Source organism: Haliotis cracherodii, unplaced genomic scaffold (genome assembly GCF_022045235.1).
Source record: "Haliotis cracherodii isolate W230 unplaced genomic scaffold, xgHalCrac1.p SCAF_5, whole genome shotgun sequence".
Classification (NCBI taxonomy): domain Eukaryota; kingdom Metazoa; phylum Mollusca; class Gastropoda; order Lepetellida; family Haliotidae; genus Haliotis; species Haliotis cracherodii.
This window is the reverse complement of record NW_027266308.1, coordinates 55,703,439-55,721,311: the sequence shown is the minus strand read 5'-3', so window position 1 is coordinate 55,721,311 and position 17,873 is coordinate 55,703,439. Positions and strand designations below refer to the sequence as shown.

Genomic DNA, 17,873 nt, shown 5'->3' with positions numbered 1-17,873 from the left:
TCATGAAATGATTTTCGGTATTTTAGTCATATCGTCTGCCCACTATACGATTTTGCGCACACGTTTTCCAGGAATGTCTCTTTCACCATATATTCGGTTCTTTTTTAGTCGACAACGAATGCTGAAACTAATGGATGTCGTCAAAAATGACGAGAGATTTTAATAGGACATCTAAAACACATGAGAGATAAAGTTGCTTAATTCCTTAATGTGTGATAGTGACGTTGTAGAGCGTTATAAATGTATGGCCTGAAAATCGATCACAAACCGATAACGGTTTCTATTATCATGCGAGTATGCACATAAGGTTTAAGTCAGTAACGAAATCCAAATATTTATGTAGCCTAAAAATAATTTTAACCCCGCGTTTTCGGTGAGTTCTTTTGAAACTAATTTACATTTTTCAGAAAGTTGTTCTGAAATAGGAATTGCAAAACCGTCTATGATTTTCACTTACTCGAGTTGCATACAGAAACAACGATTACACGAGACATACAGAATGTAATATACCCTTTATATGATGTTTACTGATATTGTCCTTCCATCCATACACAACCGGCTGTTGTTACTTCAGTGATGGCTGTTTTTCAGTATAGTGCTGGTCTATTGTTAGTACAGTATTGGTGGGTTGGTCGGGTAGCCTAGTGGTTAAAGTGTTCGCTCGTCACGCCGAAGACCCAGGTTCGATTCCCGACATGGGTACAATGTGTGAATTCCATTTCTGGTGTCCCCCGCCGTGATGTTGCTAGAACATTGCTAAAAGCGGCGTAAAACCATACTCACTCACTGCTTTTGTCCTTCACTCCATACACTACCGGCTGGTGTTAGTTCAGTGATGGTTGTTTTTCAGTATAGTGCAGGTCTATTGTTAGTACAGTATTGGTGGGGCGATGGGGTAGCCTGGTGGTTAAAGCGTTCGCTCATCAAGCCCAAGGCCCGGGATCGATTCCCCACGATGGGTACAATGTGTGAAGCCCATGCCTGGTGTCCCCCGTTGTGATATTGCTGGAATAAGGCTGACAGTGTTGTAAAGCCATACCCACTGCAGTGCGGGTTGTTTTGTCGGTACGGTATCGGTGTTTGGTGAGCACAGTGTTGTTATATTTGTCAGTACAATAGTGGTTGCTGTTCAGTACAGGATTATTCTTTCTCCCTTACCTTAATTACGCTATCATCTCGTGTTCTGTTGACGGTCGTTTGTATTCTTCGCGGAATTCGGGGGTATTCTGAATATCAGCGTTGGTTTTCTGGTAACTGTCGTGGGGGTTCTGTTGGCCGCTGCGGATATTCTGGGCGGAATGCGGGGTCTTTATCGTCATTGTTGGTATTCTGGACGCCATCGTGGGTATTTTCTTTAGGAAACGTTGATATTCTGAACGCCAACCTGGGTTTTCTCAGCATCGTGGATATCCTGGACGCCAATGTGTCTATACGTTGATATTCTGAACGCCATCGTGGGTATTGTCTTTAGGAATCGTTGATATTCTGTACGCCAAACCAGTGTTTTCCCAGCATCGTAGGTATTCTGGACTCCAACGTGTCTATTCTCGACGACAGCGTGGGTATCCTGCACGCCAACGTGTCTATTCTCGACGACAGCGTGGGTATCCTGCACGCCAACGTGTCTGTTCTCGACGACAGCGTGGGTATCCTGGACTCCAACGTGTCTATTCTCGACGACAGCGTGGGTACTCTGGACGCCAAAGTGTCTATTCTCGACGACAGCGTGGGTATCCTGCACGCCAACGTGTCTATTCTCGACGACAGCGTGGGTATCCTGCACGCCAACGTGTCTATTCTCGACGACAGCGTGGGTACTCTGGACTCCAACGTGTCTATTCTCGACGACAGCGTGGGTATCCTGCACGCCAACGTGTCTATTCTCGACGACAGCGTGGGTATCCTGCACGCCAACGTGTCTATTCTCGACGACAGCGTGGGTACTCTGGACTCCAACGTGTCTATTCTCGACGACAGCGTGGGTATCCTGCACGCCAACGTGTCTATTCTCGACGACAGCGTGGGTATTCTGGACTCCAACGTGTCTATTCTCGACGACAGCGTGGGTATTCTGGACGCCAACGTGTCTATTCTCGACGACAGTGTGGGTATCCTGCACGCCAACGTGTCTGTTCTCGACGACAGCGTGGGTATCCTGCACGCCAACGTGTCTGTTCTCGACGACAGCGTGGGTATCCTGCACGCCAACGTGTCTATTCTCGACGACAGCGTGGGTATTCTGGACGCCAACGTGTCTATTCTCGACGACAGCGTGGGTATCCTGGACTCCAACGTGTCTATTCTCGACGACAGCGTGGGTACTCTGGACGCCAAAGTGTCTGTTCTCGACGACAGCGTGGGTATCCTGCACGCCAACGTGTCTATTCTCGACGACAGCGTGGGTACTCTGGACTCCAACGTGTCTATTCTCGACGACAGCGTGGGTATCCTGCACGCCAACGTGTCTATTCTCGACGACAGCGTGGGTATTCTGGACTCCAACGTGTCTATTCTCGACGACAGCGTGGGTATTCTGGACGCCAACGTGTCTATTCTCGACGACAGTGTGGGTATCCTGCACGCCAACGTGTCTGTTCTCGACGACAGCGTGGGTATCCTGCACGCCAACGTGTCTGTTCTCGACGACAGCGTGGGTATCCTGCACGCCAACGTGTCTATTCTCGACGACAGCGTGGGTATTCTGGACGCCAACGTGTCTATTCTCGACGACAGCGTGGGTATCCTGGACTCCAACGTGTCTATTCTCGACAACAGCGTGGGTACTCTGGACGCCAAAGTGTCTGTTCTCGACGACAGCGTGGGTATCCTGCACGCCAACGTGTCTATTCTCGACGACAGCGTGGGTATCCTGCACGCCAAAGTGTCTGTTCTCGACGACAGCGTGGGTATCCTGCACGCCAACGTGTCTATTCTCGACGACAGCGTGGGTATCCTGGACTCCAACGTGTCTATTCTCGACGACAGCGTGGGTACTCTGGACGCCAAAGTGTCTATTCTCGACGACAGCGTGGGTATCCTGCACGCCAACGTGTCTATTCTCGACGACAGCGTGGGTATCCTGCACGCCAACGTGTCTATTCTCGACGACAGCGTGGGTATCCTGCACGCCAACGTGTCTATTCTCGACGACAGCGTGGGTATTCTGGACTCCAACGTGTCTATTCTCGACGACAGCGTGGGTATTCTGGACGCCAACGTGTCTATTCTCGACGACAGCGTGGGTATCCTGGACTCCAACGTGTCTATTCTCGACGACAGCGTGGGTACTCTGGACGCCAAAGTGTCTATTCTCGACGACAGCGTGGGTATCCTGCACGCCAACGTGTCTATTCTCGACGACAGCGTGGGTATTCTGCACGCCAACGTGTCTATTCTCGACGACAGCGTGGGTACTCTGGACTCCAACGTGTCTATTCTCGACGACAGCGTGGGTATCCTGCACGCCAACGTGTCTATTCTCGACGACAGCGTGGGTATCCTGCACGCCAACGTGTCTATTCTCGACGACAGCGTGGGTACTCTGGACTCCAACGTGTCTATTCATGACGAGAGCGTGGGTACTCTGGACGCCAAAGTGTCTATTCTCGACGACAGCGTGGGTATCCTGCACGCCAACGTGTCTATTCTCGACGACAGCGTGGGTATCCTGCACGCCAACGTGTCTATTCTCGACGACAGCGTGGGTATTCTGCACGCCAACGTGTCTATTCTCGACGACAGCGTGGGTACTCTGGACTCCAACGTGTCTATTCACGACGACAGCGTGGGTACTCTGGACGCCAACGTGTCTATTCTCGACGACAGCGTGGGTATCCTGCACGCCAACGTGTCTATTCTCGACGACAGCGTGGGTACTCTGGACGCCAACGTGTCTATTCTCGACGACAGCGTGGGTATCCTGCACGCCAAGGTGTCTATTCTCGACGACAGCGTGGGTATCCTGCACGCCAACGTGTCTATTCTCGACGACAGCGTGGGTATTCTGGACGCCAACGTGAGTATTTTCTTTTGGAATCGTTGATATTCTGAACGCCATGCTGGGTGACCTCGCCACCGTGGGTATTCTGGACGCCAAAGTGAGTAGGTATTATTTACAGGAATCGTTGATATTCGTTACGCCAAACCGGGTTTTCTGCGCATGGTAGGTATCCTGGACACCAACGTGGATATTCTAGACTCCAACGTGAGTATTTTCTACAGGAAATGTTGACACTCTGAACGCCAATCTATGTTTTTCGCCATCGTGGGTATTCTGGACGCCATTTGGGGAATTCGGGACGACAATGTAGGTATTCAGGGAGCAGACGGGGGCAATTTTGTTACAGAAATCGTTGGTACTCAGAAGGCTCATCTGGGTTTTCTTGCAATTGTTGGTATTAGAACGCCAAATTGGGAATTCTGGACATACAATTGTGTATTCGGGAACGTGCCAACGTGGAAATTGTCGATGACGTTGTGGATAATTAGAGAAACATCATCTTTGGAATTCTGGTTGGAATCGTTGCTTTCTAAACGACATCGTATTCTGGACACCAACGTGGGTTAATTATCGAACTTCATGCTACCGCCACCCCCAAAACACCCTCAGCCGCCATCACCGAATCCCGCCACAATGCAACGCACTCAGTGTACGTATCTGTTGTGTATCCATCTGCAAAGTGATGATGTCCCTAAATTATGTGTTACGACATATTGTGTCCTTCCGAGTGCATGTGCCACAATGTGTCAGCGAGCTGTATGCACGATGACGGGAGAATTCTGTCTGTGACGCTATGTCTAGCAGTAAAAATGAGTCAAATGAGTTGTATTGGCGGCGGTGGCAACGACGTGGTCGCGGGGCCGATGTGTCTACGTTCCTGCCGTCCTGCAGCGTGGAGTGATCGGCACCGGCCAGACTGCCCTATGTCGATCTAGCGTGCGCGTGTAGGTCGGGCTTTGCTGATTCACTCTACGATCGATTTGAGCTGCCTGAAAATGCCTTTCACCGTATTACCGCCATGCAGGTCGTGAGCCCATTGTGTTTATTGTGAATAAATTTCTGCCTTCTCAATGAAGGGGTAGTGATATTTGCAGCAGTAAACCTGAATGCAAACTTTGCAGTTCTTGCACCGGGGACTGTTATCATGTTATGCACAAATAAGGACATTGTCACATTACTGTTGAAAAATCTGGGTGTAAGCCATTTTCATTAAGTCTTCAAATTAAAAATATAGAAGAACACGGTTTAAAATGAAAAAGAATGATAAATATTATCAAAACTGCCCTGCGTGAATATGAGTTAGCACGGGTGAGTGCGTGAGTGTGTGAGTGCGTGAGTGCGTGAGTGCGTGAGTGAGTTAAAATATATGACGTCTCTTCGGCAATAGCTCAGTCAAATGACGAAGACAATTCATTGATATTTCATTAAAAATTGAATTAAACCATTACAAATCATTGTCGGTCATGTCATATTAGTTGATTTAGAAATAATATAGGATCTGAATGTAATGTCTTTATCTGTTTAAACAGTACGACTGAGCGCATGGAAGTGAATGTGATTTTGTATGCATCATAGTCAAACTTACCTTTATTTTCCTTGTATCCACTTTATTATAAAACGTAGCGCTAATGGATAGGGTTTGGGTTGAGTTTGTGGGGGGAATGTGGGCTTCCTGATGATTAGGGTCATCTTGACCTCGTGCACGGGAGCAGGACGTTGTGTCAGGGAATCATTATTAGGCCTGTTTGCAGTTGTTTGTCATGAAACTGCGTAATATTTAGTAAGCATTATTGGCGACCTTTCTACTTACAGGTCGTTTTAGACGGTACGACCATAGCTCAGGTTTCTATTCGAAAATTATGAATATGAGTGCATTAAGATGATGGGAAGTGGGTAACTCCTCAACTTTATTCGGCACTATAAATAAAAGCGCATGAGTTTCGAGTTACATAAATTGTCTATGCATTGGTGATTGACGGAAGATGAAAGTGTCTGATCTATTTCGGTAAAACCCGTCACTTTCCCTGCGGTTCCGCCTAGACTATAACGTACGAGCGTGGGTGTTGGAAAAAAAAGAGAATATTAATTCCAAAGAAAATGTGTCTTTTCGAAATATGTTCAAATCAATAACATGTTGTGTAGGGTAAATTTGAAATACTTTTAAGGGTACGATTAAAAATGAATTAAATGCACTTTACACATTAGATAGGTCTTTCAGAAAAAAAACATTTAAGTAAAAGACTTATAGGAGTAAGCTATGAAGCTCCGAAATAATATATATGAACTATGCCCCGGGTGGACATTCTAACCACACACCCATGTTGTCTGGTATTGGCGTGCGCTAAAATGCACCGAACACTTGTATTTACAACTTATTGACTCTGTGTAATGACTTGGTATATCATTTAAAACATTTTCATTTGAAGTAAATATTCCTTTGCTAAATTAAAATTGAGGGTTTGGGGTTTCACTTATAGTCACGCTCGTGACAACAATACATTTTGAAAAAGGCTAAGATTTGTAATAGTTAGCTCTTTAACGACCAGGCTACCCACATAAAAAGCGTAATAAATACACCACTGTGGAAGGATCGAACCCAATTTTCAGTTAGACGAACACAGGCAGCGGCGAAATGCCTCACCCACTGTTTCATACATAAATAAAGATAATTTCACAATACATGACCATAAAGTATTTCAATATTAATTACAACTTTTACATACGTGGCACCACAGTATTGAAATAACTAGAAGAAGTCTTAAAATGCTATGTTCTTAACCATATTAAATACTGCTATAAATTATTGATAAAACATTCTCACATGTATGTCAAACAAGCTTATACGAGTAAGTTTATTATACTTTAAACGGTTGAACATGCATATTGTGTCAGTGAATACCATATAAATATGTCTTTAAAACATTTTTGTGTGCAATATCATAGAAATGATATGATATCCAATTAAATCTCATCCACATCAAATGCCCTACGAAGTAGTGTCATCACATCCATAAACAAACGTATGCATAATGCAGCGGCTTTATCCTTGTATTCACATATAATAAAAAAATAAATAATAATAATAATAACAACAACAACAATTATATTAATAATAATTTTTAAAATGCCTCACATGTATGAATTCCCTTGATTTGCAACATCGGGTATAAATATAGATCCATTTATTCACGTAGAATAACTAATACCTCACATGTGAAGTCTCGTGATCTGGTTTAGCGAACCTCGGGACTTCATACGACCGCGATATACAATGTCTGCCGCAACGTTAATCAACACTTAATTAACCGTGTCGCCTAATTAACCGAAAGCCCCGATAAGCTTGAGTGAACAACGTTTGGTAATTGAAAGCGACAAAAAATATCCTCATATCGAACAGTTAAGCCGCCAATTAACTTGAACATCGTTTTCCCAGCCTCAATGGCTGGTGTTGACAATTCATAAAATAATGACATCTTAGGTCGTCAAAACGTGAATGAAACTACCCTACAGTGATTGTCTACAAGGTGTGTCCTCCGCTGAGCAATATGTCCATACGTTGTTAATTTGGGATTGAAACTATCAAGTTCACTATTAAAAGTTGGAAATATATTTCCTTCAAATTTTCTCTGTCTCCATTTTGTACTAGTATCGAGTATTCCTTCACCTGGCGCACGCGTCGCGCAAATGAATATTTGAGCCTTTGATCATATCGAAGCTGAATGAAAAGAACCCTGAATGAAACGGCATACAGAGCTAATCAATACTACCAACCTCGACCCACATATTATTCTCAATGTAAACAACGGTCATACCCATTGCAATGTCTAAACAACAGCACGGCAACGAATGGGCGTGGCCAATTCACGCGTGAAACCTAGACTGACGTCACATTGCTTGGCACACTTGCAAAGTGCTTGAAAAACATAACTAGCATGAACAGAGATCCCCTCAAAACAAGGTCAAATATACAGCGTTGTTCGGTGTAATTGGCGATTTATACTTCGCTGAATGACAGCGCAAAGGGTTTGCTTTCCGGAAGGAAACTGACATGTAATTCACTACTGTTATGATTGACAGTCGTGTGGTAATCTGCCACCCCATTGGCTGTATTTGGAGAGGGATAATTTACATGAGAAATATCAATGTAATGTGCACAGTGCATTCGGCAGACGTGTGCAGACACACTGGAAAGTTGTTTAGACAGTCGTATCTTATTATCCTGCAAAAGTCTGATATTAAGAAGTATAATGACAATAAAAAGACTTTGCATTTCCGCTGGGCAGGGCTGGGGGAAATCTTTGCATAATGGAGTGTTCCATATTTGAATTGAGTCCCAGTGATGGCCTATACTTTTGTATCATTGCGCCTCTTTGCGACATTTAAAAAACACCATACTTTCTATAACATATAGCGTGTGATGGCGACTAACATAATAGACAAAGCATTGAAACAATATGCAGTGACACAGCTGGCTATGGAGGCATGCTCAATGCGGAAACCCATTGGAACTACATTTTTCTTGCGCGGATGATAGAAAGTAGTGCTTCGTCCCATTTCCTGTCTTGTGGAAAAATCGTCGAGAGAGAAAATTTCTAGTTTATACTGTATTCTGTATACTTAATCGAAGAATTTAACAGAAAAATGACCTGGAGAAGATGACAGAAGAACAACTTAAAAAGTAAGTGACATATATTTAAGTTTGATGTGCTGCCTCGCTTTGTCCTATGGGCTGAGTAAACTGGGCAGGGTGAAAGAATTTGTGGTTCAACATGGATGCCTCCTACCCAGCACGCCAAGCCAAGCGGCATTGATGAGGGTAGACCCATGTAAATACAGTATAAACTCTATTTCCTCGACACACGGACACAAGAAACTTTGTATTTAATAGTTTAGGTGTACAGTGAACGTTTTTACAATGTGCTAGTTAGTCCGAGACGTCTGATTGTGAGGCGAGTTGACACGGGATGGTTGCACGAATCCGAGACCTCTGTTTAGCCCTAGCAATTCATTCATAAAAGACTGTGAATGACGGTACGGGCCAGGGCTGGGCGGAAAGGACTAATGTTGTCGGTCAGTCCTTGTTAGCGGCATAGGGAATTCATTAAATCATTCCCGCTCCTAATTGTTCTTTTTAATGGTCGGTCGATGGTGTAATTATGTACATTTTAATAATTTGACACTGGTGAAGACAATGGTACGTGGATGCAGTTTGTGACTGTTGTCTTGTTTTCTCTCATCCCTATATGAATCATGAATGAACTTGGTTGGATGCTATCTATGGGCTTGTCTGAACACTTCCCGTGTCCATGTTTGATATATATATTGAAACAGGATTTCATATCTAGACATGCGGTTATTTCATTCATGAACGGGAAAACAGGAAGTTGTGAGGTTCCTGGCAAATAGAATATTCCTTGTGATGCTGATGATTTTCCTATGACATAACAGTTTCTTTGAAAGAAATATTATCCTTACCAAGTATTATTTATAATTGAGATGAATCCTTTCTTTTTGATAAATATTCATCAATAACTTAATTTACCTGGATATTTCAAGTCATGAAATTAAATATGCATTACTAAAATTATTTCATCAAATGGTTATAGCATTTTCAGTGCACTGTAATTCTCAAATATTTGTGTTTAATCATGCAAAATATTATACGTTAAATTTCTATGTTCATTACCTAATTGAAATATATATAAATTATACATTATTTATCAAAGTAAGAGTGATCTGTCTATTTAACTAACAAAATGACAACAGTCTGGCTGACAATTAGTGATGCCGCATGGCAGGAGGGGAGAAACATGTTGAATAATTGGTTGCTACATTTTCAATTAATGCATGGCAGTAGACAGGCTGGTTGTAGATGTGTATTCTGTATATACAATAATAGCAATAACAAAACCACATGATCACAATAATGTCCATCCTTGACATTGAATAAATGGGCTGAATATTAACAATACTGTGTATAGAGATGTTAAATTGGGTCATTGCAGTATTGGTTGTTATGTCCAGGTTAAAAAGGAACATTTTCCACAAAGTATAACTATTACAAGCCTATCTGTTAAGTTTATTTGTATCAGTTTGTGAAGTAATATTATGTTGAACACAATGTGAATTTAAAATATCCTTGTTTTTATATTTACCAACATTGTTCAGCTATGAATGTACAATGTTTCAGTCAGGGGCAAACACTAAAAGATTTGAATATGTTATTGTTTTATAATAACCCATTATTGAGTTATGTGGTCTGTCATAGCTTCTAAATATTTTAATATTTCACGTTGATGAGAAATTGAAACATTCAGTCAGTGTTATTTTAAAAATTTGGAAAATGTTGATGTAATATTAATTATTATTTTGCACAATACTTGCAATACCCTGCCTTGTACTCTTGATACTTGGTATGACTTGCAGACATTAAAGTGGACATATAGATATGTGTTTAAAATATTGTAACAAATGTTAATGTTTTGGCTAAAACATTTGAATTTAATTTTTCATATAGAATATTTTGTATCCTGCACAGTGTAAATCACATATGTACCAGTGATTACATTAATCTTGAGTTTAAATGCATATAGGTTCTCGGGATAACTTAGAGAGCTACCTAAAACATTCAACATGGTTATGTTAGATTTTAATTTTCCATATGAATAAATCTATTTGCAGGTCAGCGGTGTAAGCCTGATATAATGAATAGTCCAATGTCTTTATTGTGCAACTTCCCTATCACTGCCATTAAATATTGATAAAGTCAGAGCAACATGCTTTAGTACGTGAGTTAAAAATATAATAATGAACATGGCACTGTCCCTTGGTGTTAAAATGACACATGACACAGACAATGTGCCTTATATGTACAGTACTTTATCATTTTGACCCACAACCCATGCTTGCCGTTAAAGCCGACTTTGCTTGTCATAGGACGCGACTAACGGGATCGGATGGTCAGACTTGCTGACTTGGTTGATGCATGTCATCATATTCCAATTGTTGTGGATTGATGCTCATGGTGTCAATCACTGGATTGTCGGGTCAATTATTTACAGGCTGCCGTCATATAGCTGGAATATTTCTGAGTGCAGTGTCAAACCACAAACGAAAACTTTATCATTCAGTATTTGAAATTAAGAATGAAGGGGTCCTTGTCATGACCTTCATGTTAAGAATAAAATTTTATTCTAGTCAGTGACAAAAAAACCACTAATGATTACTAGCCCGAACATGGCTTTTAGCATCTCTACTGTAGATTCTAGGTTTATTATATGGGCTATTATTAGTTGAGCTTACTAGACTGTTCCAAATTATGCTAGACCTGGGCTTCATACTAGTGGCAAGTAAGGATTTGCATTAGAATTTGCTGCCAGCAACTCATGCTTGTCGCAAGATGTGTCAAACATGATCAGGTGGTCAGGCTCGCTGACTTGGTAGATGTGTGTCATCGTATCCCAATTACACAGAATGATGCTCATGATGTCAATCACTGGATTGTCTGGTCCAGATTCGATTATATACTGACAGCTGGAAGACTGCTATGTGCAGCATTAAAACAAACAAGTTGGATTTCCGCCTGGTGATTACCAAAGAGTTAGAATTCTACAGACTTGCAGTCTACAGTATAGTAAGAGTGGTAGTCGACAAGGAAATGTAGCCAGTCCTCTCTAAATTTTACTGGCAGACTTATTGTAAATTTCGCACCCAGTTATGATTCAAAGAATTTTGAAAATGTCAGGCTGTTTTGGATTTGAATTGAAGTATTGATAAATCAAATCAAATATATCAGTGCATCTGTTAGCGATACCATAGAAACTATTTTAGATCACACAAACTATATTTCAGGCTGCGTCAACCATGTGAAGCAACCTTATTTATCATTTTGACATGTACTAGTTACCGTACATCACTGTATAAGGCGACTTTTTCGCTTGTAGAATTAGGGGGTTTTCAAGGTGGGGTCAGCCTGTGCACAGGGTAGACAAGTTTTGATGTTATTTTTCCCCCCAACACAAAGACAATACTGTGAGCATATTACACTGGAAATACCATGTCAAGAAATCTGTATTGAAGTACGCAAATTAGTCTTGTAATTACACTGTCTGGTTATAAAGTGTTCATTGTATGTCTGGACTTAAGTTGACGGAGAATGGATATATATATCATAAATGCCATACTTCGACAAAGTCATATTTGTTGTAGTTTAACTATTATGTCAACATAAACTTTGGCAATCTCGAGTGTGGGAGCATATACTGTGATTGGTCAAATTATTCCAAACGTAAACATATCTGGCGATTGCAATCAGTTGTACCCAAGGGCTACCCTTATGGTTATGAATTTATTTCAAACATTTATAGGAAAGCTGCAACTAAAGTAACATGATGTTGGAATATTTTTATCCAGATAAAATATCTACACTGCAGTGCATCCCCCCACAGTACCTTCACTATAGTACCTACACTACAGTATCTACACTGCAGTGCATCCCCCTACAGTAGCTACACTACAGTATCTACACTACAGTATCTACACTACAGTATCTCCACTACAGTATCTAAACTGCAGTATCTACACTACAGTATCTACACTACAGTATCTACACTGCAGTGCATCCCCCCACAGTACCTTCACTATAGTATCTACACTACAGTATCTACACTGCAGTGCATCCCCCTACAGTAGCTACACTACAGTACCTACACTACAGTACCTACACTACAGTATCTACACTACAGTATCTACACTACTGTACCTACACTGCAGTATCTACACTACAGTATCTACACGGCAGTATCTACACGGCAGTATCTACGCTGCAGTGCATCCCCTACAGTATCTAAACTACTGTACCTACACTGCAGTATCTACACTACAGTATCTACACGGCAGTATCTACACGGCAGTATCTACGCTGCAGTGCATCCCCTACAGTATCTACACTACAGTACCTACACTGCAGTGCCTACACTACAGTATCTACTCTGCAGTGCGTACACTACAGTACCTACACTGCAGTGCATCCCCCTACAGTATCTACACTGCAGTGCCTACACTACACTACCTACACTGCAGTATCTACACGGCAGTATCTACGCTGCAGTGCATCCCCTACAGTATCTACACTGCAGTATCTACGCTGCAGTGCATCCCCTACAGTATCTACACTGCAGTGCCTACACTACAGTATCTACACGGCAGTATCTACACTTCAGTGCCTACACTACAGTATCTACACTTCAGTGCCTACACTACAGTATCTACACGGCAGTATCTACACGGCAGTATCTACGCTGCAGTGCATCCCCTACAGTATCTAAACTGCAGTACCTACACTACTGTACCTACACTGCAGTATCTACACTACAGTATCTACACGGCAGTATCTACACGGCAGTATCTACGCTGCAGTGCATCCCCTACAGTATCTACACTACAGTACCTACACTGCAGTGCCTACACTACAGTATCTACTCTGCAGTGCGTACACTACAGTACCTACACTGCAGTGCATCCCCCTACAGTATCTACACTGCAGTGCCTACACTACACTACCTACACTGCAGTATCTACACGGCAGTATCTATGCTGCAGTGCATCCCCTACAGTATCTACACTGCAGTATCTACGCTGCAGTGCATCCCCTACAGTATCTACACTGCAGTGCCTACACTACAGTACCTACACTGCAGTATCTACACTTCAGTGCCTACACTACAGTACCTACACTGCAGTGCATCCCCCTACAGTATCTACACTGCAGTGCCTACACTACAGTACCTACACTGCAGTATCTACACTGCAGTGCCTACACGACAGTATCTACACTGCAGTATCTACACTACAGTATCTACACTACAGTATCTACACTGCAGTATCTACACTGCAGTGCCTACACTACAGTATCTACACTACAGTATCTACACTTCAGTGCCTACACTACAGTATCTACACGGCAGTATCTACGCTGCAGTGCATCCCCTACAGTATCTACACTGCAGTATCTACGCTGCAGTGCATCCCCTACAGTATCTACACTGCAGTGCCTACACTACAGTATCTACATGGCAGTATCTACACTACAGTATCTACACTGCAGTGCATCCCCTACAGTATCTACACTACAGTACCTACACTGCAGTGCCTACACTACAGTATCTACACTGCAGTGCGTACACTACAGTACCTACACTGCAGTGCATCCCCCTACAGTATCTACACTGCAGTGCCTACACTGCAGTGCCTACACTACAGTATCTACACTGCAGTGCGTACACTTCAGTGCCTACACTACAGTATCTTCACTGCAGTGCCTACACTACAGTATCTACACTACAGTATCTACACTTCAGTGCCTACACTACAGTATCTACACTGCAGTGCCTACACTACAGTATCTACACTGCAGTGCCTACACTACAGTATCTACACGGCAGTATCTACACTGCAGTGCCTACACTGCAGTGCCTACACTACAGTACCTACACTGCAGTGCCTACACTACAGTATCTACACTACAATATCTACACTACAGTATCTACACTACAGTATCTACATTGCAGTGCCTACACTACAGTATCTACACTACAGTGCCTACACTACAGTATCTACACGGCAGTATCTACGCTGCAGTGCATCCCCTAAAGTATCTACACTACAGTATCTACACTACAGTACCTACACTTCAGTGCCTACACTACAGTATCTACACTTCAGTGCCTACACTACAGTACCTACACTTCAGTGCCTACACTACAGTATCTACACTTCAGTGCCTACACTACAGTACCTACACTTCAGTGCCTACACTACAGTATCTACACAGCAGTATCTACACGTCAGTATCTACACTACAGTATCTACACTGCAGTGCCTACACTACAGTACCTACACTTCAGTGCCTACACTACAGTACCTACACTACAGTATCTACACTGCAGTGCCTACACTACAGTATCTACACTGCAGTACCTACACTACAGTATCTACACTTCAGTGCCTACACTACAGTATCTACACTTCAGTGCCTACACTACAGTATCTACACTACAGTATCTACACGACAGTATCTACACTACAGTATCTACACTGCAGTGCCTACACTACAGTACCTACACTACAGTATCTACACTGCAGTGCCTACACTACAGTATCTACACGGCAGTATCTACACTTCAGTATCTACACTACAGTATCTACACTGCAGTGCCTACACTACAGTACCTACACTTCAGTGCCTACACTACAGTATCTACACGGCAGTATCTACACTACAGTATCTACACTACAGTATCTACACTACAGTACCTACACTTCAGTGCCTACACTACAGTATCTACACTTCAGTGCCTACACTTCAGTGCCTACACTACAGTATCTACACTTCAGTGCCTACACTACAGTATCTACACTGCAGTACCTACACGGTAGTATCTACACGGCAGTATCTACACTACAGTATCTACACTGCAGTGCCTACACTACAGTACCTACACTACAGTATCTACACTGCAGTGCCTACACTGCAGTACCTACACTTCAGTGCCTACACTACAGTATCTACACTGCAGTATCTACACGACAGTATCTACACTTCAGTATCTACACTACAGTATCTACACTGCAGTGCCTACGCTACAGTATCTACACTTCAGTACCTACACTTCAGTACCTACACTTCAGTGCCTACACTACAGTATCTACACTACAGTACCTACACTTCAGTGCCTACACTACAGTATCTACACTGCAGTACCTACACTTCAGTACCTACACTTCAGTGCCTACACTACAGTATCTACACTACAGTACCTACACTGCAGTACCTACACTTCAGTACCTACACTGCAGTGCCTACACTACAGTACCTACATTACAGTATCTACACTGCAGTGCCTACACTGCAGTACTTACACTTCAGTGCCTACACTACAGTATCTACACTGCAGTATCTACACTACAGTACCTACACTGCAGTACCTACACTTCAGTACCTACACTTCAGTGCCTACACTACAGTATCTACACTACAGTACCTACACGGCAGTATCTACACGGCAGTATCTACACTACAGTACCTACACTGCAGTACATCCCCCTACAGTACCTACACTACAGTATCTACACTACAGTATCTACACTACAGTATCTACACTACAGTATCTACACTACAGTACCTACACTACAGTATCTACACTACAGTATCTACACTACAGTGCCTACACTACAGTACCTACACTACAGTACCTACACGGCAGTATCTACACTACAGTATCTCAACTGCAGTGCCTACACTACAGTATCTACACTACAGTACCTACACGGCAGTATCTACACTACAGTATCTAAACTGCAGTGCCTACACTACAGTATCTACACTACAGTACCTACACTACAGTACCTACACTACAGTATCTACACTACAGTATCTAAAATGCAGTGCCTACACTACAGTATCTACACTACAGTATCTACACTACAGTACCTACACTACAGTATCTACACTACAGTGCCTACACTACAGTACCTACACTACAGTATCTACACTACAGTGCCTACACTACAGTATCTACACTACAGTGCCTACACTACAGTGCCTACACTACAGTATCTACACTACAGTATCTACACTACAGTACCTACACTACAGTATCTACACTACAGTGCCTACACTACAGTATCTACACTACAGTGCCTACACTACAGTGCCTACACTACAGTATCTACACTACAGTACCTACACTACAGTATCTAAACTGCAGTGCCTACACTGCAGTGCCTACACTACAGTACCTACACTACAGTACCTACACTACAGTATCTACACTACAGTATCTAAACTGCAGTGCCTACACTACAGTATCTACACTGCAGTACATCCCCCTACAGTACCTACACTTCAGTACCTACACTACAGTACCTACACGGCAGTATCTACACTACAGTACATCCCCCTACAGTACCTACACTTCAGTACCTACACTACAGTACCTACACTACAGTATCTACACTACAGTACCTACACGGCAGTATCTACACTGCAGTATCTACACTGCAGTGCCTACACTACAGTATCTACACTGCAGTACCTACACTACAGTACCTACACTACAGTATCTACACTACAGTATCTACACTGCAGTACCTACACGGCAGTATCTACACTACAGTACCTACACTACAGTACCTACACTACAGTACCTACACTACAGTATCTACACTACAGTACCTACACTACAGTATCTACACTACAGTACCTACACTACAGTATCTACACTACAGTATCTACACTACAGTATCTACACTGCAGTGCCTACACTACAGTATCTAAACTGCAGTATCTACACTACAGTACCTACACTTCAGTACCTACACTACAGTACCTACACTACAGTATCTACACTACAGTACCTACACTACAGTACCTACACTACAGTATCTACACTACAGTATCTACACTACAGTATCTACACTACAGTACCTACACTACAGTATCTACACTACAGTATCTACACTACAGTGCCTACACTACAGTATCTACACTGCAGTGCCTACGCTACAGTATCTACACTACAGTATCTACACTACAGTATCTACACTACAGTACCTACACTTCAGTATCTACACTACAGTATCTACACTACAGTACCTACACTACAGTATCTACACTACAGTACCTACACTACAGTATCTACACTACAGTATCTACACTACAGTACCTACACTACAGTATCTACACTACAGTACCTACACTACAGTATCTACACTGCAGTACCTACACTACAGTACCTACACGGCAGTATCTACACTACAGTACATCCCCCTACAGTACCTACACTTCAGTACCTACACTACAGTACCTACACTA

The 17,873-nt window shown here is 42.7% G+C and overlaps 2 protein-coding genes across 2 annotated transcripts in view; both read left to right on the top strand.

Annotated features, from left to right (window-relative positions):
• The first annotated feature begins 890 nt into the window (after positions 1-890).
• Positions 891-5,538, top strand: LOC139443779 (autotransporter adhesin EhaG-like). The gene is made up of 3 exons (XM_071224697.1): positions 891-895; positions 1,513-4,015; positions 5,530-5,538. Exons 1-3 carry the CDS (start codon positions 891-893, stop codon positions 5,536-5,538), a joined length of 2,517 nt encoding a protein of 838 aa, XP_071080798.1.
• A 3,021-nt stretch (positions 5,539-8,559) lies between these two features.
• LOC139442024 (sprouty-related, EVH1 domain-containing protein 2-like) overlaps positions 8,560-17,873 on the top strand; it is a 52,108-nt gene continuing 42,794 nt past the window's right edge. The window contains exon 1 of the mRNA XM_071222777.1: positions 8,560-8,678. Coding sequence (XP_071078878.1) covers positions 8,656-8,678 — 23 coding nt within the window. The 5' untranslated portion in view covers positions 8,560-8,655. The remainder of the gene's footprint in view (positions 8,679-17,873) is intronic.